The following is a 25,506-nucleotide window of genomic DNA, read 5'->3' as shown; positions in this document are numbered from 1 at the left end:
AGAATAACCTGAATCACAGTTACCAGATGCTAGGGTCCACCTTGGGGATTAGTACCCAAGAAAAGGATCTAGGTATCATCGTAGACAATACGATGGCAGCGGCCAAAAAAGCAAACAGGATGTTAGAAATTTTTAAAAAGGATGGTTAACAAGACTAAGAATATTATAATGCCCCTGTATCGCTCCATGATGCGACCTCATCTGGATATTGCATTCAATTCTGGTCTCCTTATCTTAAGAAAGATATAATGGCACTAGAAAAAGTTCAAAGAAGAGCAACCAAGATGGTAAAGGGGATGGAACTCCTCTCGTATGAAGAAAGACTAAAACCTTTAGGGCTCTTCAGTTTGGAAAAGAGACAGCTGAGGGGAGATATGATAGAAGTCTACAAAATCCTGAGTGGAGTAGAGCAGGTACAAGTGGATTGATTTTTCACTCCGTCAAAAATTACAAAGACTAGGGGAACACTCGATGAAGTTACAGGGAAATACTTTTAAAACCAATAGGAGGAAATGTTTTTTTCACTCAGAGAATAGTTAAGCTCTGGAACGCATTGCCAGAGGATGTGGTAAGAGCGGATAGCATAGCTGGTTTTAGGAAAGGTTTGGACAAGTTCCTGACGTTGGAGAGGATGTTCCGGGCAGCCAATCAGAATTGATGTCAGGATTAAGAAGGCTTCTGGGCAACAATTAGCAGCAGCAGCAGGGAGGTAAGGAGAGCAGCAGCAGCGCCGGACCAGGGGGGGTTGATTCGAGCGCTGGAGGGAGGGTTGGTTTTTTTTTTTTGTGCGGCAGGGAGGGACAGGAAGCGTTCGCCTGTCCCGTTGTCCCCGTGCACAGCTTCGGGGTGCTGTCCCTGCAAACGGGACATTTCAGCATCCCGAAGCTGAGTGTGGGGACAACGGGACAGGGGATCTAAAAACGGGATGGTCCCGTTCAAAACGGGATGTATGGTCACCTTACCTATACCCCTCCTCCCACCCCCACATCCCCCAACATTCCTGCCTCCTCCATCACTGGATACTCCTGATATCAGGCAACACCCCCCCACACATCACCGGACACCACCCAACTTCAGGCAACAGAGCCCCCCACATCACCTGACACCCCTGTACTTTGCGTTGTGAAATTGGCAGGAGGGAAGTCCAATCCCCCCTCCCTACAGGGCTGTGTACTGCAAATTATGTCCTTCCGCCTCCCAATTCATTTTGGGATGCGGTGGGAGGGGCCCAAGGCCCTGATTGGTTCAAAATGTTTCCGTCTCCTATAAGGGCTTCTAGATTTTTCTAAGAAATTATTCAATTGTTTTCAGCTACAGCAAAAATTTTTGCTAAGGTTGTGTTGATGGGAAAAGGGTGGGAGAGAGCTACACCATTGGTTGTCAATTGCTATAAGACTTTATTAAACTTTTAACCTATGTATTTAAAGTGCTTTCAACCATTTGTGGTTTGCTATGCACCCACCAAGACACATAAGTCTCAATCGGACTGCACATTCTAAAAAATAAGGTTTGAAGCTGGTATCTGTGCTTCAGTTTTGGAATAATTTACCTGTAGATTTCAAGCAGGAGATTTCTTATTTAATCCTCCAAAACCAAACATGAGAAAATGGGGACAGAGCAGGTATGTCTGATTTGTATGCCATCAGGTTTATATGGCAATTTTTATCATTCTGTAAACTGCCTAGAATCTGTTTTTTTGTTGTTGTGTTTTTTGGGTTGGTTTTTTTGGAGGGAGGGGGAGAGGATAAGGAATTGAGCATAGTTGAGAAATTCTACCTACTGCAGATCAACTATCGGATTATTTTAGTCTTAAAGTATCCACTATCCAATCACAATTCCCAATTGATGTTGATTGATCTTTGGATGTAGGGGGTTTGATATGGAACTGTGAGTGTCCTGGAGATAAGATTTGGTCATCTTTTGAGAGGTCGGACTAGCAGAAGATTGATACATTTTATAAGAAGTATGTTAAATCTTATTATTGTACTGTGTTGCTCCTATCTCTTTCAAATTGTGTTTGTGTAATTGGTTATGTGATATGCTGGTGGGAGGAAGTTTCCCTGTTGAGTTAAGTCACATAGTTATTAAACCTATTATAAAGGATTCTCGGGATTCCATTATGGAATAGACTTGCACTGAAAGAAACAAAAAGGCCTTGGAGAATTCTTACATCTCAACTAAAAAAACAAAAAGGCTAAAAAAATTAGAAGGCCTACTGTCATTCCAAGTAACAAAACTAGATAAAGATGTTATCAGAATCTTAGGTGCCATATCAGATTATAGAATATTCCAGAAATAAATCAAAATGTTATAATTTAGGAAAGATGTCTTACAATGCTAATCCAATGTCTGTCTAATAATAAGCTTTGAAATGTAATTCCCTGGAAATATCCAGATACCTCTTATTGTAATCCACCTAGAACTGAAAGTAAGGTGGAAAAGAAGTCAGAAAATGTAATGTAATGTATGGCAGTATTGAACATAAGAACATAAGAAATGCCACTGCTGGGTCAGACCACTGGTCCATCGTGCCCAGCAGTCCGCTCACACGGTGGCCCCTAGATCAAAGACCAGTGCCCTGATTGAGTCTAGCCTTACTTATGTACGTTCTGGTTCACCAGGAACTTGTCTATCCTTGTCTTGAATCCCTGGAGGGTGCTTTCCCCTATAACAGCCTCCAGAAGACCGTTTCAGATTTCTGCTACTCTCTGGGTGAAGAAGAACTTCTTTACGTTTATACGGAATCTATCCCCTTTTAACTTTAGAGAGTGCCCTCTTGTTCACGCCTGGTCCCTCTCAGTACAGATGAAATTAAATGAATCAAAAACAAAATTACTCTGGCTCGGCCCAAAATTAGCTCACCTGCCCACCCTCTTCACCCTACCCACAGGCCCTGCTCTACACCTTGAGTTCTCAAGCAAGGTCCTTGGCATCACTATCGACTCCTCCCTTTCCCTCAACGATCACCTGAATTCCCTGGCAAAATCTTGTTTTTTCAGCCTCCACATGCTGAGGAAAGTTAGATCCTATTTTCACCAAAAGCATTTCACTGTCCTTGTACAATCCATCATCCTATCCAAACTCGATTATTGTAATGCCATCTACTTAGGCCTAACGAAAAAAAGTCTTCGCAGACTCCATCTTATCCAGAACACTGCGACTAAGCTGATTTTTGCTAAATGCAAATATGACCACGTCTCCCCTCTACTTACCAATCTTCACTGGCTCCCAGTACTTTCCAGAATTCATTTCAAATGCTCCTGCCTGGCTTTCAAGATCATTCACAGCATCCTTCCGCCCCTAATCCCTCTATCCTTCCTCGCCCCGACACCAACTACCACCAGATCTGCCCACAGACATAAACTATCCTTCCCCTCTCTACACGGCATCCTCCACGCAGGTAAACTGGGTAGATCCCTCCTCTCCAAAATCACCGGCTTCTGGAACGACCTCACTGTCCCGCTGCGGAACCTGGACTCCCTCCAACTATTCCGAAAACAACTGAAAACCTGGCTTTTCTCTAGCATATAATAATCTCTTCTCCTGATTACATCCCCTCTTTTTATGCTTTGTAAACTCTTTCTATTCTCTCTTCCCATATTTTTTAAACTCTGTAAAACGTGTCGAGCTCCACTTCAGTGGAGAAGATGCGGTATATAAACCTAAGGCTTAGTTTAGTTTAGTTTAGTTCTCTCTACCTTGGAGAGGGTGAACAACCTCTCTTTATTTATTAAGTCTATTCCCTTCATTATCTTGAATGTTTCGATCATGTCCCCTCTCAGTCTCCTCTTTTCAAGGGAGAAGAGGCCCAGTTTCTCTATCTCTCACTGTACGGCAACTCCTCCAGCCCCTTAACCATTTTAGTCGCTCTTCTTTGGACCCTTTCAAGTAGCACTGTGTCCTTCATGTACTGCAACCAATGCTGGACACAGTATTCCAGGCCCTGTACAGTGGCATGATAACCTTCCCCGGATCTGTTCATGATCCCCTTCTTAATCATTCCTAGCATTCTGTTCGCCTTTTTCACCGCCGCCGCACATTGCAAAGATGGCTTCATTGACTTGTCAACCAATACTCCCAAGTCTCTTTCCTGGGAGGTCTCTCCAAGTACCGCACTGGACATCCTGTATTTGTGTATAAGGTTTTTGTTACCGACATACATCACCTTACACTTATCCATGTTAAACCTCATTTGCCATGTCACGGCCCATTTCTCGAGTGTGTTTATGTCACGTTGCAGGTCCTTGCAATCCTCCTGCGTCTTCACTACTCTGAATAATTTCGTACTGTCTGCAAATTTAATCACCTCACTCGTCATACCAATTTCCAGGTCGTTTATAAATATATTGAAGAGCATGGGTCCAAGCACTGAACCCTGCGGCACTCCACTTATGATGCTTTTCCAGTCCGAGAATTGTCCATTTACCCCCACTCTTCCTATCTGCCAGCCAGTTCTTAATCCATGTGAGTACATCACCCTTGATTCCATGGCTCGCAATTTTTTGAAGTAGTTGTTTATTCAGAACCTTGTTGAACGCCTTCTGAAAATCCAGATATACGTCAACTGGGTCACCCTTGTCTATTTGCCCGTTTACTCCCTCGAAGAAGTGCAGCAAGTTTGTCAAGCAAGATCTTCCTTTGCTGAAGCTGTGCTGGCTGGTCCTCATCAGATTGCATCCGTCAAGGTGATCAATGATGTGGTCCTTTATCAGCGCCTCTACCATCTTTCCCAGTACCGAGGTCAGACTCTTTGGTCTATAGATCTCCCCTCGAACCTTTCTTGAAGATCGGCGTAACATTCACCACCTTCCAGTCTTCTGGAATCCTTCATGATTTGATCAACAGATTGGCTATTAGTTGAAGCAGTTCAGCTATGGCCTTTCAGTTTTAGAAAATAATGGAGGGGATAGTGAATGATCAATTGGTGGAATTTTGGATAGATTTGATGTTTTATATCAGTCTCAGTCAGGCTTTCGCTCTATGTTCAACACCAAGAAGGTGATCAGTAAGGTATTGGATTATATTCATCCCTTGTTTAGTGAGGGAAAAATGCTCGGATCCTGTTCTTTGATTTATAAACTGCATTTGACCAGGTGGATCATGAGAATTTGGTAGGGATGTTGGATAATCTAAGATTGTCAGGGAAAGTTTTAAGTTGGTTTAGAGAATTTTACAGTCTCATTTCTATCAAGTTTTTGTGTGTGATAAACTTTCTAAGAAATGGAAAAATCCCTGTGGCGTACCATAGGGTTCACCATTATCTCTCTCTCTAATGTTTTTCTAGCATCTTTGGGCTATGTGTTATCTCAGAATGGGGTCCATAAGCTTTAGTTATGCCGATGACATTACTGTTATTATCCCTTTTTCTTCCACAATTTCATCAATCTCTTCTAGAATGGAGGCTCTTGTATTACTAATAAAGAAGTGGATGTTAAGTGATAGATTAAAATTAATCCCCTCCTTTACAAAGCCTCGCTAGAGTTTTTAGCTTTGGCTGCATCGGTAAAAACTCCAATGCTCATAGACTGGCTAGTTTCAAGGGGTCTTGTCATTTTCAGCCTCATGTTCCACCCAACAGGCTGACAAGTTTGAAGGAGGCTATGACCTTTCTTGAAGCCCCATTAGGATCAGATTGATCGGTTTGGGGCGGCATGTTTTGGGTGCGTGGATTCTAACGGCATCTACAAGTGCATGGGGGGAAAATGGTCGGAGGAGAGGCAGCTTGAGAATCTGCAGCTTTGGGCATTGCGGAAATATCTGAGCAATGGTATGTGTGTTTCCACTGTTCTTAGAAAAATCTTCCCATTTGATTGGGATTTTGGGTCCTGCTAAGAAGGATAAAATGAAAGGAGCTGTAGCAGTAGATTAGATTAGATCCCAAGGCCCCTTTTTATTAAACTGCAGTTTTTAGCACCGGGAGCCTTGCTGAATGCCTCGCGCTGCTCCCGACACCAAAAGCCGCTATCAAGGTTTAATAAAAGGGGGCCTGTATAGTAATCAGTTTATACTTAATCCCACTTTTTCTACTTCTTTAAAATGTGAAAAAAGTTGAAATCTTTCTCCTGTGTTCTTAGTCTCATTTGAAATATGTCTCAGCAGTATTTGGATTAAATATTTAGGAGGTATGTACTATGTATTCCAATCTTTTCATCAAAACCCCAAATAACACCTCTCCAAAAATATGTGCACTTTGAGAAGAAAAAGCACACAGGCAAAATGAAAAATTCACATAGAACAACCATATCACAATCTTTGATTATTGTCCTTAGTATCTACTCAAGCTAACTCTAGGGTTTAGTCCCATCTCGCAGAGCAGAATGCATTGCCAGAGGTTGTGGTAAAAGTGGAAAGCGTAGCTGGTTTTAAGAAAGGTTTGAACAAATTCCTGGAGGACACCACAGCACTAGTGTGGGTAGGAGAAAGCAAAGGGGGTGAAGAGGCTATAAAATAAACTCACCAGGATGTTTAAAAAAAACACCCACTTGGGCAGGAAAATTTAATCGAATCGAAAAATCGATTCAGTAGGCTGAATCGAATCGAAATTTTTTCCCCTGATTCGGGCAGCACTATTTAGCTCATGTGAAATCTGTTAGCATGCCTCATTAGAAGGACCCCTATATGTAGAAAACAAGATAATGAAGGGAATAGAGAAACTGGGTCTCTTCTCCCTTGGCAAAGAGGAGACTGAGAGGGGACATGATAGAAACATTCAAGATACTGAAGGGAATAGACTTAGTAGATAAGGACAGGTTGTTCACCCTCTCCAAGGTAGGGAGAACGAGAGGGCATTCTCTACAGTTAAAAGGGGACAGATTCTGTACAAACGTAAGGAAATTTTTCTTCACCCAGAGAATGGTAGAAAACTGGAACGCTCTTCCGGAGTCTGTTATAGGGGAAAACATCCTCCAGGGATTCAAGACAAAGTTGGACAAGTTCCTGCTGTACCAGAACCTTTGATCAAGCTAAGTGATTGCTTGCGACTGTTCAAAGTTTAAGAACATTTTCTATGCTAGTTTGCAGCAAAGAATTTTGTTAAGAACATAAGAATTTGCCGCTGCTGGGTCAGACCAGTGGTCCATCGTGCCCAGCAGTCCGCTCCCATGGTGGCCCCCAGGTCAAGACCAGTGCCCTGAGACCAGCCCTACCTGCTTACATTTTGGTTCAACAGTAACCCGTCCAACTTTGTCATAAATCCCTGGAGGGTGTTTTCCCCTATAACAGCCTCCAGAAGAGCGTTCCAGTTTTCCACCACTCTCTGGGTGAAGAAGAACTTCCTTATGTTCATACGGAATCTATCCCCTTTCAACTTTAGAGAGTGCCCTCTCATTCTCCCTACCTTGGAGAGGGTGAACAACCTGTCCTTATCTACTAAGTCTATTCCATTCAGTATCTTGAATGTTTCTATCATGTCCCCTCTCAGTCTCCTCTTTTCAAGGGAGTAGAGGCCCAGTTTCTCTAATCTCTCCAGCCCCTTTACCATTTTAGTCACTCTTCCTTGGACACTTTTGAACAGTACCGTGTCCTTCTTCATGTATGGCGACCAGTTGTGGACACAGTACTCCAGGTGAGGGCACACCATGGCCCGGTATAGGGGCATGACAACTCTCTCCGATCTGTTCATGATCCCCTTCGTAATCATTCCCAGCATTCTGTTTGCCCTTTTTGCTGCCGCTGCACATTACGCGGACAGCTTCATCGTCTTGTCGACCAGTACTTCCAAGTCTTTTTCTTGTGGGGTCTCTCCAAGTACCGCCCCGGACATCCTGTATTCATGCATAAGATTTTTGTTACCAACATGCATCACCTTACACTTATCACGTTGAACCTCATCTGCCATGTCGCGGCCCATTTCTTGAGCGTGTTTGTCACGTTGCAGATGTTCGAAATCCTCCTGCGTCTTCACTACTCTGAATAACTTCGTATTGTCCGCAAATTTAATCACCCACTCGTCATACCAATTTCCAAGTCGTTTATAAATATGTTGAAGAGCACGGGTCCAAGCACCGAACCCTGTGGCACTCCACTGGTGACACTTTTCCAGTCTGAGTATTGTCCATTTACTTCCACTCTCTGTTTCCTATCCGCCAGCCAATTTTTAATCCATGTGAGTATTTCACCCTCGATTCCATGACTTACAATTTTTCGAAGTAGTCGTTCATGCAGAACCTTGTTAAAAGCCTTCTGAAAATCCAGATATACAATGTCGACTGGGTCACCCTTGTCTATCCATCTGTTTACTCTCTCGAAGAAGTGCAGCAAGTCGTCAAGCAAGATCTTCCTCTGCTGAAGCCATGCTGGCTGGTCCTCATCAGATTGTGTCCATCAAGGTGCTCAATGATGCGGTCCTTTATCAGCACCTCTACCATCTTTCCCAGTACCGAGGTCAGACTCACCAGTCTGTAGTTTCCCGGATCACCCCTTGAACCTTTCATGAAGATCGGTGTAACATTCGCCATCTTCCAGTCTTCCGGAACCGTTCGCGATTTGATCGACAGATTGGCTATCAGTTGAAGCAGTTCAACTATAGTCCCTTTCAGTTCCTTGATTACCCTCGGATGGATGCCATCTGGTCCTGGGGATTTATCAATTTTAAGCCTATCAATCAGCTGGCATACCTCTTCTAGACTGACCGTCAACCCTGTCAGTTTCCCATCTTCATTTTCCACGTATAGCCTGTCAGCTTCCGGTATGTTGCATATATCCTCTTCGGTAAACAGATGCAAAAAATGTGTTCAGTTTGTCGGCGATGACTTTGTCCTCCTTTAGCACTCCATTCCTCGGTCATCCAATGGCCCCACCGCTTCCTTCATAGGTCGTTTCCCCTTAATATATTGAAGAACGGCTTAAAGTTTTTCGTCTCCTTGGCTATTTTTTCCTCATAGTCTCGTTTGGCCCCTTTTACCGCCTTATGGCACCTGCTTTGATGCTGTTTGTGCTTTTTCCAGTTTTCATCCATTTTTGACCTTTTTCATTCCTTAAATGAAGTTTTCTTATCCCTGATTGCTTCTTTCACCGCTACAGCGAGCCATGCCGGTTCCATCTTTTTCCTCTTGGAACCCTTGTTGATATGTGGTATATATAGATTTTGTACCTCGGTGACTGTGTCCTTAAAAAGGGACCATGCTTGCTCTAGCGTCTTTACAGTGCTTATCCTCTTCTTGATCTTCTTCCCCACCATGAGTTTCATTCCTGGAATTTAGAATATGCAATGATTGGGTGGTGAGGCAATTTTCTCTTGGGGCTGCGGCTCCATGTTGTTGCCTTCGTGTCTCTGAGCATATTTTTGAATTCTAAGTGTGTGTTTTAGAAGTATTAATTTCACTATTACACCTATTGAGTGATTTTTTTACTTCTGTGGGTGGCTGAACCAGAACCTACGCAGGTAAAGCTAGTCTCAGTTAGGGCACTGGTCTTTGACCTAAGGGTCGCCGCGTGAGTGGACTGCTGGGCACGATGGATCACTGGTCTGACCCAGCAGCGGCAGTTCTTATGTTCTCTATCCCATCATCCCCAAAGAGCCCAGAACATAAGAACATAAGTAATGCCTCTGCTGGGTCAGACCAGAGGTCCATCATGCCCAGTAGTCTGCTCACGCGGCGGTCCATCAGGTCCAGGACCTGTATAGTAATCCTCTATCTATACCCTTCTATCCCCTTTTCCTTCAGGAAACCATCTAATCCCCTCTTGAACCCCAATACTGTACTCTGTCCTATCACACCCTCTGGAAGCGCATTCCAGATGTCCACCACCCTTTGGGTGAAGAAGGACTTCCTAGCATTGGTTTTGAATCTGTCCATTCTTAATTTTACTGAATGCCCTCTCGTTCTTGTAGTTTTTAAAAGCTTGAAGAATCTGTCCCTCTCCACTTTCTCTATGCCCTTCATGATCTTGTAAGTCTCTATCATGTCCCCTCACAGCCTCCGCTTTTCCAGAATGAGTTACAGGCCAACACACACTATATACAGTTAACAGGCTACAATTTGCCATGGTTACAGTACAAGTTTTTATCCTACCTCGACACATACTAGGGATCTAATTTTGCAACTAATTTTGCATGTTCAAATTCCAGCACTTAGAGACCCAGCGGCCCAGCTCTCACAGGACAATACATATGACTAGCACCATTGAACTAGGGACGCTGCTAATTTTTCAATCAAAAATAAATCTGAGATATTATCCCCCCTTAACCTGTGCAAGCCTCAAATCAAGTGGAAAAACAGACAGGGATTAAGAAAAAAAAATTCATATCTATATCTTCTGAATATTCAGCCTCTGGTAGTCAACATTTTGAAAATGCTGGCCACTTGGGGCTGATTTGGCTTGGACATTCAGGCCTGGATTTTATAAACAGCTGCCAATCGTGTGTTTGACATTGCAAAGCACCTCCTTAGGCACGATTCTGGCACGGTGCCTACATTTTTCATTTTAAATGCTTTTCTTTTTCTTTTTTAAACAGCGTTTTCAACTTAGCTTAGATGTTGGTAGGATACCTACAAGTACCTAACTTAAGGCGCCATTTATAGAATCCGAGCCTCGGGGCCTGAATCTGTAAATGGTGCCCTAATCAAGGATACCTAGCGATACATAACTTAAATCTGCGCACAACTTGTTTTTTATGTTTCAACAATTTTTATTGATAACAAGAACAAACATGTACAACAAGATATGCCAGAAAACAACAGACAGTTATCCATTTTATACAAGATAAAGTAGCCATCAAACCCCCCCAGCCTCTATTCCACCATCCAGCTAAATCCCCAGAGCCCCAAGTTAAGAAAATCCCATGAATCAGGGAAGACTACCCTAGAAATCAGGAGCCCAAACTCTTATGACTCCCAAAATGAAGGAGCCCCAGGGAGCCTAAACCATCCAGTAGCAAAGGTACCACCCTCCCCCGGAGAGAATAAGGCAAAGGAACAACCCGGTGCAAGGGAGCGAACCAATCAAAAGGCTGAGCCAGGCAACTCCAACTGACTACGAGCCCTAGAACTGAGGGAATGAATATAAGCACCCCATATGGAATAAAAGCGTCGCTGTCCTTTAAAGGTAAGCTGCAAAGCTCTAAGCTCCATTAACAATAGTGTGTGGAACCTATTGCACCAATGCCAGATGGAAGGAGCTGTGCCCTGCGTCCAGTAAAGGAGAATAGTCTTTACTCCCACCACACGAGTCTCTGCCCTCGTCCTCTGACCTGCAAGGTGGTCAACTAGCCCAACAAGATCCCTGCAGGATGAAAGCAACTTGTTTTTTAATGGGTTAAATGGCTTGCTAATTGACCACACCATTAAAAACCCATTAAAAATAATTTTCAGAATACCAGTTAAGGTTGCGCATGGATATCTGTGCAGCGCCTAGCAACATCTAAGTTGAGGCACCTTCCAACGCCTAATGATGCCTACCTGAAAATCAGGTGTGATTAGGGGCACAGAATAGTCATGGTTGACTTAGGTGTCACTAGGCATCTGAGTTAAATGCCAGTAAATTAGGCCTAATATACTGGTGCTGACCTCTCTAGGATGCCTCGCAAAGCCTAAGCACGCCTCAGCAACGCTAGGTATGATTCTATACAGGAGGCCTAGCAGTTGATTGACAACTGTGAAGAGTAGTGCCTACGAGTTAGGGTCTGTTTATACAATCAGGCCCTCAGGCCCAGCACCTCTCTGGCTACCTGCACTGAATATCCAAACACTCAGTGGCTCCTGGAAGTTATCCAAGTTCTAATAGTATTCAGTGTGCTACCAGCATTATTAACTGAGCAAAGAGAGAACAGTTGTTAATGTGCTCCTGTGTGCCCAGTTACTTAGCCAAATTCTACAGTGGAATAATGGTGGTACATGGATCCTTTCCAGGTCTTCCCTGACTCCGCCCCCAGATTGTCCCAATACTAACCATATAGTTCAGCTGAAATTTGCCCTGATTTTCAGCAGTACTATCTGTTAAGTGCCACTGAAAATTCAAGTACAATCCGGACAGTGTGATTTAACCAGACAAGAGCCTGTCTGATTAAAATTGTTTTAAATGTGAGTCTCTGAGGCCCGGATTCTGCAAAGTGCCTCCCAATTTTAGGCAGCTGTAGGCATCCTACAGCTGTCTAATCAGCCAATTGGGACACATGTGTTTGTTTGTTTTTAAAAAGCTCCCCAGGCAGGCCCTATGCGTCTCCCTAGTAGAGGGAGAGACACTTACAATGTAGGCCAGCAAAATGCTGGCCTACATTGTAAGTAGACGTGGCCGCTATACTTATCGCGGCAAGGGATCTCCCTGCCGCGATAAGGGGGGCATTAGTGCAGGGAGGTGTCCGGCAGGAGGGGTTGGGAATCCTCCTTCCAGCGATCGGTGGTGTTGGGTGGGCGGCCTTCTGACAGGAGGGGTTGGGCACCCTCCTGCCGGTGATCGGGGGTGTTGGGTGGGCGGCCTTCCGGCAGCAGGGGTCAGGCACCCTCCTGCCAGAGATCGGGCATGTTGGGCGGGTGGAATTCCGGCAGGAGGAGTTGGGCACTCTCCTGCCGGCAATCGGGGTAGGAGACAGGCAGCTGTGGCCACTATACTTATCACGATCCCTTGCCGCGATAAGTATAGCGGCTGTGTTTACTTACAATGTAGGCCTGCATTTTGCTGGCCTACATTGTAAGTGTCTCTCCCTCTACTAGGTAGACACTAGGGCCGCCTAGGTTTACCTAAGGCCCTTAGACGAGATTAGGCAGTGTTGCGGGCCTCCCTAGGCTCCCGGAGGCGCCTTTAATATTGGCGGCCTGCCTGGGGAGCATTTTTTTTTTTTTTAAACATGCGTCCCGATATGCTGATTAGACAGCTGTAGGACACCTACAGCTGCCTAAAATTGGGATGCACTTTGCAGAATCCTGGCCTAAATGTATATATTTATGACTCACCCAGACCTTATCCCTTAATCTCCACATCCTGGCCACCTACATCCTTGCCATCCTTGCTAATCTACTTATGGAAACTATTATTTACAAGGTTAAATGCCTTTACAATAACTTCCTGTGGATACTATGACATCTTGTCCAATATCATAATTTGCAGACTTTAGGTCAATAGAGCAGCGAAGAGAAGGGTCACATTTAGATTACTGTAATTCAATTTACATTGGTTTCCCTAAGAACAAGTAAAAAAAAAGAAACGGCAATGCCCATATTGAAACCTGTTGTACACTGGTAGGGTGGAATTCCAGATACTGGCCTTGGTGTTCACAGAAGTGGCCCGGGTTGTTTTGCAGCTAAGATAGGCTGGTATGTCTGGCAAGATCAATTAGATCAAGTATCAACTGCTTTTTCCCAGCAAAGCTCGGTCCTGGCATTGCACATTTTCTAGTACTGACACTGTTCCTTGGTACTGGCTACCTTAAAGATGGAAAGGAGGAAGGTGATCTTTTTGAAAACATGGCTCGTCAGCCAGCTTGGGTAATGTTTTGTATCCAGGGATATCTTATACATGCTCAGATAGTTGAAAGGCTGAATGTTTGGGGCTTTAAAATAATGATGCAATTTGAAAAGGGCTATAGATGACAGCACAGAATATCAATTAGACCAGTTCTTTGTATCCTCACCAGTAAGGGTAAATCCCAGTCTACAGCCACAGAGCAAGACCCACTTATAATTTCTCTCTCCTGATCCAAGGCAGTTTCTGTGCTTTTTCCCCTCACTGAGAATATAGGATGCTTGTTTTTCACCAAGTTCTCAGCACACCTTCCTTCCTCTGTATAATAACCACACATATTATTACTTGGATTTAGCTCACCTCTTTTTTTCAGTAGTACGTCAAGGTGAGCTACATGCAAGAACACTAAGTATTTCGCTGTCCCTGGAAGGCTTATAATTTAAGGTTGTACCTGAGACAATAGAAGGTCAAAATTATACATATAAAAACCCTGAGCAGCAAATAATCTCTCTCTTAGATTTAGGACATCTTGGTCAGTTAAAAGCTCACAAAAGGATAAGTAGAGAGATCACAGTAATCCTGGAAGTGAGGAAAAGCAGGAACTCGCCAATTTTATGGGGATCTCTTGAAGATGTGAGTTTCCTGCATAGCAACACTCAATCTTCCACAGGTTTTTCAAGACAGTACATATAAGGTCCCATCAGAAAGCCCCGTCACTGTCCACCAGCAGAAGCTTCGTCCCAATACAGCAGCTCTTGTTCAGATTGGCATCACGTGAATGGTGGGTGGGGGCCCAATGCGAGGAGGAATGTATTCTTCCTCTCTCAGTAACCGCAGCAAGATCTGCTTCTTATTATTTGGCCACCGATAAATGTGAGTGTTCCGAAGCCAGGTAGGAACATCATCCTGGAAACAGGAAAAAAACATACCCAGCATGACTCTCCTTTGTCCTACATCTGGCATCTCTAAGAATCGTTTATTAGAACCAAATTACACAAATCTGAAAAATGATAGTCCTATGTGTGTGTGTGTGTAAGAGTGAAGGGGGAGTTGTGAGAAAGGTGCTGAATGGGAGTCTATAATTCGACTATTAATTTCACTATCATTCTTTTACAGGCATGTTAGTTGTGTAGTAAATTCAGAAAATGAATGGTTTTAATATGCCCCATCTCTTCCCTCTCCTCTGTCCCACACTCCATCCATGTTAATGTGCTGGTTTTAAGAACATAAGCAATGCCTCTGCTGGGTCAGACTTTAGTGGAGTATAGCCCACAAAGCAGTCTACGCACAATGAGTCGTCTCTTGGCACATGCCATGAACACCACAATTCCTTGTCCTTGAGGCACTTGGTATGCCACCTCCATGAACTCACTCACCTGTTTTGCATTAGGGAAGAGCACGGGGATGAATCTGAAGTTCATGCTTCCTTGCTCGATGAACTCAATTTGCATCTGCAATAACAAAGGATAGGTTGAAAGCTACCTCTGACCAGAATGGTTCCCTTTTTCCACTTGCCCAAAATTCACTCGTGTTTCTCCTTTAGGGCCTCTTTTATAAAGCCACGGTAATTTATTTATTTATTTTAAAAATGTATGAATCGCTGAAATCTAAGTAATGTACAAAACATTTACATCCACAATTTCAAGCGCAAACAAGCAAAAAAATGCAGTAAACAAATAAGTCAATCTTCCCCACAAATTTCCTTAATACAGAATTCTTTAAATCTAAAACAAATAATAACCACAGAGTTAGAGAAAGGTGTCCACAAATAATTGTATTTTTATGTTTAAATATATTTATTGATTTTCAAATCATATAATCAAGAATACCTTGTACAGAAAGCAAATTAGCAATTCTAGATAAAGCAAGAAACATTCCAATAACATTAAATCATATATTAACTAAAATGCTCAAGTCCTCTAAATTGGATCCAAGATTTCTTATAAAATAAAGCCTAAATTAAAGAATTGAACTTAATGTACACTCTTTCATAAAGTTAGCTGGAAGGCTGATTGCTGGGATTAACCTATAGTCATAGAGCTTATGATTTTTCTACCTCCAATCGGGAGAGCGCTAAAAAAGAAGTCAACTGATTAGGCTCAAAGAAAACATATTTAACTGATCGGTGATGGACTATACATTTACAAGGGTGTCGCAAATAAAAAGTAGCACCCAAAGATATAACACCTGGCTTCAACAAAAGAAATTCACGACGACGCCTTTGCGTCTCTCGTGATAAATCAGGAAATACCTGGACTTTACAACCCATAAATTCTTTCTGTCTATTTTTAAAGAACAGTTTTAACAACCATACTTTATCAATAGAGAGAGCTACTGTTATAATCAAAGTACTCGGTTCTACAACCTCTTTATCTGATTTTTCCAGTAACTCTGATACATCCAATAGTCCTTGATCCGACGGCTTTTTTGGTAATTTAGTCTTATTAGGTAAGTAATAGACTCGTGATAAAGGAGGTAATGAATCTTCTGAGGCCCCCAAAACTTCAAGAAAATATCTTTTAAACATTTCTCTAGGAGGTGTCAGTGGCAACTTAGGAAAATTAATGATTCTTAAGTTATTGTATCTCGAGTTATTTTCTAAGTTCTCCATTTTTCTTCTAAGATTGATATTATCTTTCATTAAAGATTCCTGTAATTGTTTGGATGATTTAATGTCCTGTTCAAGCTTTTGAACCGAGAAATTAGAGGCAGTCATATCCTTTTTCAAATCTTTAAGTTCAGTAGAATGTTGAGATAATTTCCCCTCAATTAACTGAAGTTTGGGACTTATGGTCTTCACTAGTCCGGCCATAAGATCCCATAGTGAGTCCAGAGTTACTTCTGAGGGTTTTTCCAAAGAAAATACAGATAAAGAAATGTCATAGTGCTCACCGTCCAGTTGAATATTACGCTGTCCCTGAAGGTTAACTCGCCTCTCAGATGATTCCCCCTCAGCTTCTTCAAAGGAGCTCATATCCATAGGAGCTCCTGTCAGCAGGCTCTGTGATGGACTACTTGCCTCAGGGGAAGACAAGACCCCGACCTCCGGGGTTACCTTACCCCTTGGAGAGCTGCTTAGCTGAGGTTGCGGGGGCGGCGCCCTAACGTCGGGGCTCAACGATGTCTCCAATCCCGGAGGAATCTCCACGTCCTCACTGACGCCGCTACTCCTCTGCGGGCCTCCCTCCGACGCCGAAAAAATACCCTGCATCCGCCTGATGAGTTCCCCGATGTCTCCAGCCGCGGGGGTGGCCGTGGGCCGCGAGGCACCAGCGGTGCTACGGCCCCTGCGTTTAGGCATCGGGTAAGTAATTGAACCGCTTACAAATTGTTTGAAAATTGTTGAAGGAAAATCCTCAGAGCGGCATCTCAGCGCGTCCAGCCCGACGCCATCTTGCAAATAATTGTATTTTTAAGACGCACAATCTTTGCATAATCTCATTATACCTGGAATTGAATTCCAGAGATTCTTACCAGCAAGTGAGAAAATCGATATTCTAGATTAAACATAACGAATCCCATTTTCTTTTAAGCTGATGAGCAACATCCCTCCCTCAGATCTCAAACATCTTGCGGGTTGATAGATTTCCCACAAGCTTTGAATGACAGGCAGAGCTTTATAGCAAATTCTCTATTGAACAGGTAACCGTGGAGAGTTTTTAAGATTGGAGTAATATGGGCAACCCTAGGAATGCCATGATCAATCTAGCCGCTGAATTCATTAGAAGTTGGACAGGTTTGCATGTTTTCTTTGACAATCCAAGATACAAAAGATTGCAGTAATCAATTCAAGATAGCAATAAGGCTTGAACGATAGAGCGAAAATTTTTCTGCTACACCACTGGAGTTATCTTTGCTGGCTCTGTTCCATGTGAGCTATTTTCTACATGTGGCGGATCCGAGGATGCGTCCTTTGGTGTCTCACTACCCCATTTTTACGCCGGCCAGAAGGACATGGAGATGGGTCTGTAAAACAGCCAAATTGTCTTCTAGGATGTCTTTATATTTGCCTATACAGGGCAATGGAGCTTTCCAGCCGGGCATGCAAAATGCCATCTTTCTTGGGTGGCAAGCACAAGGTCTACAATATCTTTTTCACCTGTTTTCGGAGGAGGGGAGCCTGGTCACATTTGCCGAGCTGCAACGGACTTTTGACCTCCAGGCTAATGATCTCTTCGCCTATTACCAGATCCGTCACTATGTTCAGTCCCTCCCAGTGGCTGCCCTTACTGAAGTCTGCAGGGAGGCGCTTTCGGAACTCTTCAGCCTTTCAGCCCAACAGAGGATTCCTCTACGATTTCATATTGTGGGGATCCGGGATTGCCAACCAAGTACAAATCTGGATATATTAGCGACAGAGTGGGCTGAGGACTTGCATTGCCAGTTGACTGCTCAACAGTTACAACAGGTCCTGAAGAACATTCAGAAGGTGTCACCCAATATTACTCACTGGGAAATGCAATTGAAAATTGTTCTTAGACTTTACATTCCACCGGAACGTGCAGCCCGTATGGGGATTACTGCGTCGCATTCTTGCCCGAAATGCAATCAGGCTCACGCATCTTTGAGTCACATGTTTTGGGCCTGCCCCGCAATCCAACAGTTTTGGAGACATCTTGGCCTATATACCACATCGTTTGGGGAAGGCGATGGCTTCCGCAACCGAGGGCGTTATTTGGATTTTATAATATAGCCTCGCCCAAACCCAGGGAAATGTCAGCATTTATCTCCAAAACCCTTTTGATGGGAAAAAAAGCCATCCTCACCAACTGGCTCTCCCGTGATCCCCCGTCATATGCACAATGGAGATCCCTAATGATAGTGCACGCAACACTGGAGAGACGCATGGTGGGAGCACTTCTGGCAGGACCTCACACCGCGTGCTCGCAGTAGACTTTTGAATCTTTAAGATTTTATTCCCACTCTCAGCTGTTGGACTGGCCATGGATTCTTGGGGATGGGAGGGGAACTGATTATATTGTTGAAAATGTTATTTCCTGAATGGTACTACTGTTTGTATTTGCTTCTTACTGCTGGAATAATAAAAATCATTTAAACATAAAACAGGGAGACAAAACAAGAATACTATATCCACTTAACCACTTCTCTTAGCTCCAATCTTCACCATCTCTTTATCATACAAAACTTCCTATTCAAAGCACTCTCACCCCCCTTTAAAAAGCCCACCTTTTGAGTGCTTTCAACTCCTAACTTCTCTCATCTTGGGTTCTGAACCCCCTACTCTATATGTCTATGTATGTCTGTCCAAGTTAGATTGTAAGATCTTCTGAGCAGGGACTGTCAATTCCACTCAATTTGTACTATTTTTAATCATTGTAAACCGCATAGAACTTCACGGTCCTGCAGTATATAAACTGTTATTATTATTATTATTATTATAAATGTCAATGCAATACGAGGGCATAGGATGAAGTTAAGAGGTGATAGGCTCTGGCGTAATCTGAGGAAATACTTTTTTACAGAAAGGGTGGTAGATGCGGGGAACAGTCTCTGGACGAGGTGGTGGAGACAGAGACTGTGTTTGAATTCAAGAGGGCCTGGGATAGGCATGTGGGATCTTTCAGAGAAAGAAAGAGATAATGGTTACTGCGGATGGGCAGACTAGAAGGGCCATTTGGCCTTTATCTGCCATCATGTTTCTATTATAGACTTTTGTTTTAGGAAATTATCTAAACCTTTTTTTAACCCTGAAAAGCTAACTGCTTTCAACACATTCTCCGGCAACGAATTCCAGAGTTTAATTATACGTTGAGTGAAGAAATATTTTCTCTAGTTTGTTTTAAATCTACTATTTAGTAGCTTCATTGCATGCCCCCTAGTCCTAGTATTTTTGGAAAGCGTGAACAAGCTAATCACATCTACCCTTTCCTCTTCACTCAGTATTTTATAGACCTCTATCATATCACCCTGAGCCATCTCTTCTCCAAGTTGTAAAACCCTAGTCGCTTTAGCTTTCCTCATAGTGAAGTTCTCCCACCCTCTTTGATCCCCAAACTGAGCTTTCCAAGATCACTGAAGGCAATTTTTGTAAATTTTAACTTTATTCTACTTAGTTATAAGTGGTATGTAAGTAAATAAAGCAAACTCTAAGCATACCAAGGCTGGTTTGTCCTGCATCCTTGCCTATTGCTCTAACTACTAGGCATTCCTCCTCCTCCAAGTCAAGTGAATGAGAAACCCCTCACCATTCTGTGGATGTACTTGGTGTGCAGGCCATGCTTATCCTTGGTCAGGAGGGAGTCATCTCCGTCAACATCCTGCATGTACTTTGGGCTCAGGGCTATGATTATCATCACCGTCTTCTGTTAATAACAGAGAGAAGAGTGTCATTAGAGCAGTGCTAATTACACTCAGTTAAATTGCAAACAACTTCTTTGTTCCACACACTCTTTCACCGCACTGTAGCTCTTAACCTCTTCCTTAGCCAGATTATTATGAAGCAAAGCAAGTTACTGTTTTCTCCCTAAATGTTTGAGAATATTGTGCTGCTGCCCAGACTCAGTTCTTGGCAACTTGAAACAAATTACAGAAAATTCCTCTTATAGCGCCTGGCAATGATAAGAAGCATGCAGTTTCCTGATCTGAAAAGCCAGTCCAAGGGCTGTAGGAGACTCCCACCTCGCAGTCCTGAGGCCTCTGTTGGGGACATCTGGAATGTATATCAATTGATGGGGAAGACCCTATCGCTCTTCTCCACAATCCAATCATTCCAAAGGGTCCCACCTGGGCTACAGTGGAAAATATACAAAGAGCTAGATGAACTTAAGAACATGACCCAAAAGAAGAATGAAAACAAATTGACCTTTCTTCCTAATGGTTAGAGGATGGTTTTCAGACTCAAGTCAACAGTATTTTAAAGAAACAATGCTTTAACCAGTAAAGAACTTTGCATAATATATGCAACCTTAAAAACATGTAGAGGCCCATCTTAGATTGGTTGTGGAGAGGGGAGTTGAGATGTCGTAAAAAAAAAATGTGTTCCTGTATTTCTGTGATATCTCAATTCCCCTCTCCACAACCTAAGATGGTACTTCACATGCTTTTGGTGTTGTGTCTGTCCATTTGCCAGCATGTCCAGTGCTGTCACTCATTTTACAAAGCTGCTTGTAATTTGTGTTGTTACAGTCATGGATACTGTGGGTTCCTGACTGCAGCGACTATCCATTAAAAGGATCAGTGGGAGGATCCCATCCCTCAGGAACTGGACATCCTATAAGAGTTTTTGCTACAATTAGGGAAGTGATTGTTCCATCTATATGGAACTTAGTGACATGATCGCTTCAGGAGGGCTTTATCCCCTTGTTATTAAAAAAGGTGGTTGTTATAGAAAAACAAGGTGGATGGTAGCATGTTTCAACACTTTCGCCCTATTTCATCATTGCCATTCCTTGCAAAGGTTCTTGAAAAAATAGTGCTTTTTCAACTTCAGGAATTTCTGGATAAGTCTGTTGTGCCAGATAACAGTCACTTTGGATTTCGACCACAGCATTCTACAGAATTATTGCTGACTTCAACTTTGGATATGATCTATAGGGAAATGGATCAGGGTGAAACATTTTTTATGAATTTTTTTTGTATTTTAGCGGTGTTTGACATGGTTGTACATCAGACCCTTTTGCTAAGATTACAGGAACTGGGTATTGGTGGTATGGTTCTGCAGTGATTTACCTCTTTTCTATCCGTGTTGAAGCAGGGACAAGTCATTCAAATTGGGTGGTGCTGAAATGGTCTGCATTATCTGCTTCCATTATGACAGGAGCTAGGGGTTAGCTGTAAACTATATGCTGTTGATATCCAGTTTCTGGTGCTGCTAAAAAGTTCGATGCCAGATGCTTTAGAACGAGTTAAGTACTGTTTTGGTGTGATCAACAAATGGATGGATTTTAACCACTTGAAATTCAATATGGACAAAACTGAAGTAATACTATGTATTGGCTATGAAAAGCAAATTGATTCATTACCTTCGGCAATAATTAGTAGTGTCAGCAGCATTACAGTCGACGTTTACGTTTTAAAATCAGCTTTTTGAAATCCCTCTCAACCACTATACTCAGCAAAGTTCAACTTTGCAATCAAGTCTATCATCTGCAATCCATCTCAGTCAGTCCAGTGATTATCCTATTAGGTTACATGGCGTCTACAGTGCATATTACCCACTTCGCGTTCATCTCAGAACAGCTCAGTGGTCCCTAGCGTCCATTCTCTCTGAAGATTGCAGTCCTTAAACTATTCAGTGGTGCATATATTCATCAAATCTTTCCAAAGGGCTGCTCTTTCAAATGCCTCCACATCAGAAATTTTTGACCACAGACTCGTCCATATTTGTTCTCCTGAATGGTCTCAAAACAAAGAGTTTCTGGTCTGCTCAAGAACAGGAGTTCCACATTACCCACTGTAGAATTCTCTAAAGACTTTCAAACAGTATATCCAATCCTGTCCCTCTTGTTCGCACTGACAATCAAGTTGCACTATGTTACATAAATAATCAAGGAGGGATGGGCTCTCTGACTCTGCCACCATGATTCTCGTACCTCCTCGGTGGCCAAGACAACCGTGGTTCTCCTTTCTACTTCAGCTCATGATCAAAGATCTAATAACCCTGCAGATCTTTCCATCTTTTCTCACTCAGAGTCAAGGGTCTGTTTTGAATCCCAATCTACAGTCGTTACACCTGACAGCTTGCTACCTTTCAGCTTGACCTCAACAGATGCTGATATCTCTAATCCTGTTAGAGTCATTTTAGCTGCATCCAGAAAACCTTCCACTCGGCAGTGCTACTAACAGAAGTGGACATTGTTTTCAGCAAGGTGTGATCTTCAGCATCTTGATGCTTCATCCTCCCCCATATCTTCAGTGTTGGAATATCTTCTTCACTTCTCCAACCCAGGTCTTAACACCACTTCAGTCAGATTCTGCCTGAGTACTATCAGTGCTTTCCAGGTTCAGGTCACTAATAAATCTCTGTCTGCGCATCCTCTTGTTTCCAGGTTTATGACAGGCCTTTTCAATATCAAACCACCTTTTAAGCCACCTCCAGTGGTTTGAGATCTTACTATTCTCACTAGATTGCTGAAGCCTCCATTTGAACCATTTGAAAATGTCTTCTGCTCATTTTAAATATCTCATTTTGACAGTGGTATTTTTTATTTTCATCACTTCTGCACGTCACGTGAGTGAGCTTCAGATGTTGGTGTGGGACCCACCCTTTATGGGATTCCACCATGTTAAGGTAGTCCTAAATTCTTACCAAAAGTGGTCACAGATTTTCACTTCAGTCAATAGATTGTGCTACCAGTTTTCTTTCCAAAACCTCATTCTCATTCCTTGGTCTGCAAACGAGCCTCGGCTTCTTACAAAGAACTCAGTTTCACAAAACATCTCCTCAACTGTTCACCTCCATTGATCCTAACAGAATGGGCCATCCTGTATCCAAAAGAACTATTTCCACATGGCTGGTGGCCTGTATTTCCTTCCGCTATGTTCAGGCTGAGCTGCAGCTCAGGGGTCCTGTAACAGCACATAAGGTCCGAGCTATGGCAGCTTCAGTTGCATTATTGCGTTCCACTCCCACTGATGAAATCTGAAAGCAGCTACTTAATCCTTAGTTCGCACGTTCACCTCTCATTACTATCTGGAATCCTATTCTCACTTCGGCCAGGCAGTATTTCAAAATTTATTCTCTTAATGGCCAACTCACCCTCCATCCCAGTGCAGTAAGCTAGGGAGTCCCCACATGTGAGAATATTCTGCCTGCTTGTCCTAGGATAAAGCACAGTTACTTACTGTAACTGGTGTTATCCGGGGACAGCAGACAGATATTCTCACATTCCTCCCTCCTCCCCTGGTTGGCTTCTTAGCTTGCTTATGGAACTAAGGTGCCACAAGCCTCGGCAGGCGGTAAGCAGGTTGCGCATGCGCAAAGCTCTTAAAATTTAAAGTGACAGTTCACTTTTCAGACTGTCTGTACTGGGCTCCTTGGATGACGTCACCCATATGTGAGAATATCTTCTTTTTCAAGGGTCCCGCGGCAACAAGGGGGCATCCGTGGAAAATCAGGGGCGGGAAACTGCACGGGGACACCAGGAAATTCTTTTTCACTGAAAGGGTGGTTGATCGCTGGAATAGTCTTCCACTTCAGGTGATTGAGGCCAGCAGCGTGCCTGATTTTAAGGCCAAATGGGATAGACACGTGGGATCTATTCACAGAGAAAGGTAGGGGAGGGTCATTGGGGTGGGCAGACTAGATGGGCCGTGGCCCTTATCTGCCGTCTATTTCTATGTTTCTATGTTACTGTCCCCAGATAATACCTTTTACAGTAAGTTCAGAAATGTTCAGTGCAGTCCAGAAATCAGCTTTCCACATACAGATACTTGTTTCCAAAATGTTGATTTTGTACATAAAATTTAGGAAAGGCGATGATCCTGCATTTTCCATTGTGTTTGCTGGAATTAAGTTAGTAGTTTGTGATAGTGCAGCAATGAACGCAATTGAATGTGATACAAAGAGGATGCTTGGAAGACATTATGCTCTGGCACCAGTTTTGCGTCATTCCATTCCTCATCCGTACTTTCTCTCTCTGCTTCAGTTCAAGCCTAAACCTTCATGATGTGCAACGCAGTGTTGTTCTGTCGATCATAAAGCTTGAACTGAAGCAGAGAGAGAAAACACAGCAAGGAAACTTTGGACCCTTCTTGTAAATATCTCCTTAGAGACTCATTCTGTTGCCCCGGAAGCTTACATGTGGCTGCGGGATGGACCAAATGAGCTCTGGAGACCATTTTGTCTCTCTCTTGAACCTGATGAGCTAATGCAGTACTCACATCACTCAGATAGCGTTCCATCCACTTGATAATATCAATGCCCCGTACGGTGTCCTCAAACATGTCAATCTGCAAGAGAGTCATGCAAGGATCACTAGTACATATATCACTTTCTCCATACTTGTAGAGCTCTTTTTTGTTGTTGTTTTTTTTACCAGACAACAGTTTTCTTTTACTTCCCCTACTCAAGGCTCCTGTCAACTTACTCCCTCTCATCCATCATTCACTAAGCAGCCATTAGTTGTTCCTTTTTATTTCTTCCCAGTCATCCCTCATCAGGGAGACATCTTCCAGTTCTCATTATAGAAGAATACATAATATCAGAGATTAAGAGCTGATGTTACCTGTGTTGGGCCCAGGGCAGAAATTTAGTAGGGGCCCCAAAGGCTTCCACAACAGGCTGTATTTGATCGTTTGCAACCCTCTGTAGCCTGGGGCCCAGGATGCCATGTTTGCACCCTCATAACACCTGATCCTAGCCCACCTGCCCCTGTGTGGCTGAACCTTGGAATTCTTTGGCAGAGAATGTGATGAAATCAGTAAGCTTAGCAGGGTTTTAAAAAAGATTGGACAATTTCCTAAAAGAGAAGTCCATAGGTCCTTATTGAGATGGCTTGGGGAAATCCACTGCCTATTCCTAGGATAAGCAGCATAAAATCTGTTTTACTACTTGGGATCTAGCTAAGATATTCTTGCAAATAATGTATTTTTGTATTCTTGGTCAGGATATGTCCTAATCCTTTTATGATATCATGGTAGATGTGGAGCCTGTTGTCATGTGAAAGAATAAGTTTCACTTGACCTGCTTATCTTAGCATAAGTTTCGCATCACTTGCTGTCCTCAGCAAGTTATTTTCCAGCAGGCATATATTGTGCAAAAGGCTAACAATTATAATCAGAGTCTTTTTCAATTATTTTAGATCTCTTAATAGTATGGCTTATTATATTAGGGATTTTCAGAGGTTCTTCACCTTTAGCTACCTAAAGGGCTTGGGATCTTCACCTGTATCTATACAAGGACTTACTCTCCCCATCCTCTATCATTCCCCTCTTCAAAGCCTAAGAAGGCTTTGACACCCTAGTAGAGTAGGCATGCAGGTTATGCTGAGCTGGTGTTGATCACGAAGTACAGGCATAAGGCCCAGGTACTTGAAATTGAGCTTGATAAAAGATTAAAAGAACAAGTGACCCAACCCCAAACTAAACTATAAGGACAATAAGTATAGTATGACTCAATGCTGACAAAGCAAATAATTAAAAAGATAT

General features: G+C 43.0%; 1 protein-coding gene and 1 long non-coding RNA gene across 2 annotated transcripts in view; one reads left to right on the top strand and one right to left on the bottom strand.

Moving 5' to 3' along the window:
* Positions 1-25,506, top strand: part of LOC117358201 — a 167,575-nt gene that overhangs the window by 38,780 nt on the left and 103,289 nt on the right. The window lies entirely within an intron of this gene.
* Positions 12,165-25,506, bottom strand: part of TRAF3IP2 (TRAF3 interacting protein 2) — a 61,640-nt gene continuing 48,298 nt past the window's right edge. The window contains exons 6-9 of the mRNA XM_033939827.1: positions 24,241-24,309; positions 19,605-19,721; positions 14,775-14,849; positions 12,165-14,304 (exon numbers count right to left, since the gene is read on the bottom strand). Of these exons, the coding sequence (XP_033795718.1) occupies positions 14,158-14,304; positions 14,775-14,849; positions 19,605-19,721; positions 24,241-24,309 (408 nt within the window). The 3' untranslated portion in view covers positions 12,165-14,157. The remainder of the gene's footprint in view (positions 14,305-14,774; positions 14,850-19,604; positions 19,722-24,240; positions 24,310-25,506) is intronic.

This window comes from Geotrypetes seraphini, chromosome 3, assembly GCF_902459505.1.
Source record: "Geotrypetes seraphini chromosome 3, aGeoSer1.1, whole genome shotgun sequence".
NCBI classification, from domain to species: Eukaryota; Metazoa; Chordata; class Amphibia; order Gymnophiona; family Dermophiidae; genus Geotrypetes; species Geotrypetes seraphini.
This window is presented reverse-complemented; position numbering and strand designations above follow the sequence as displayed.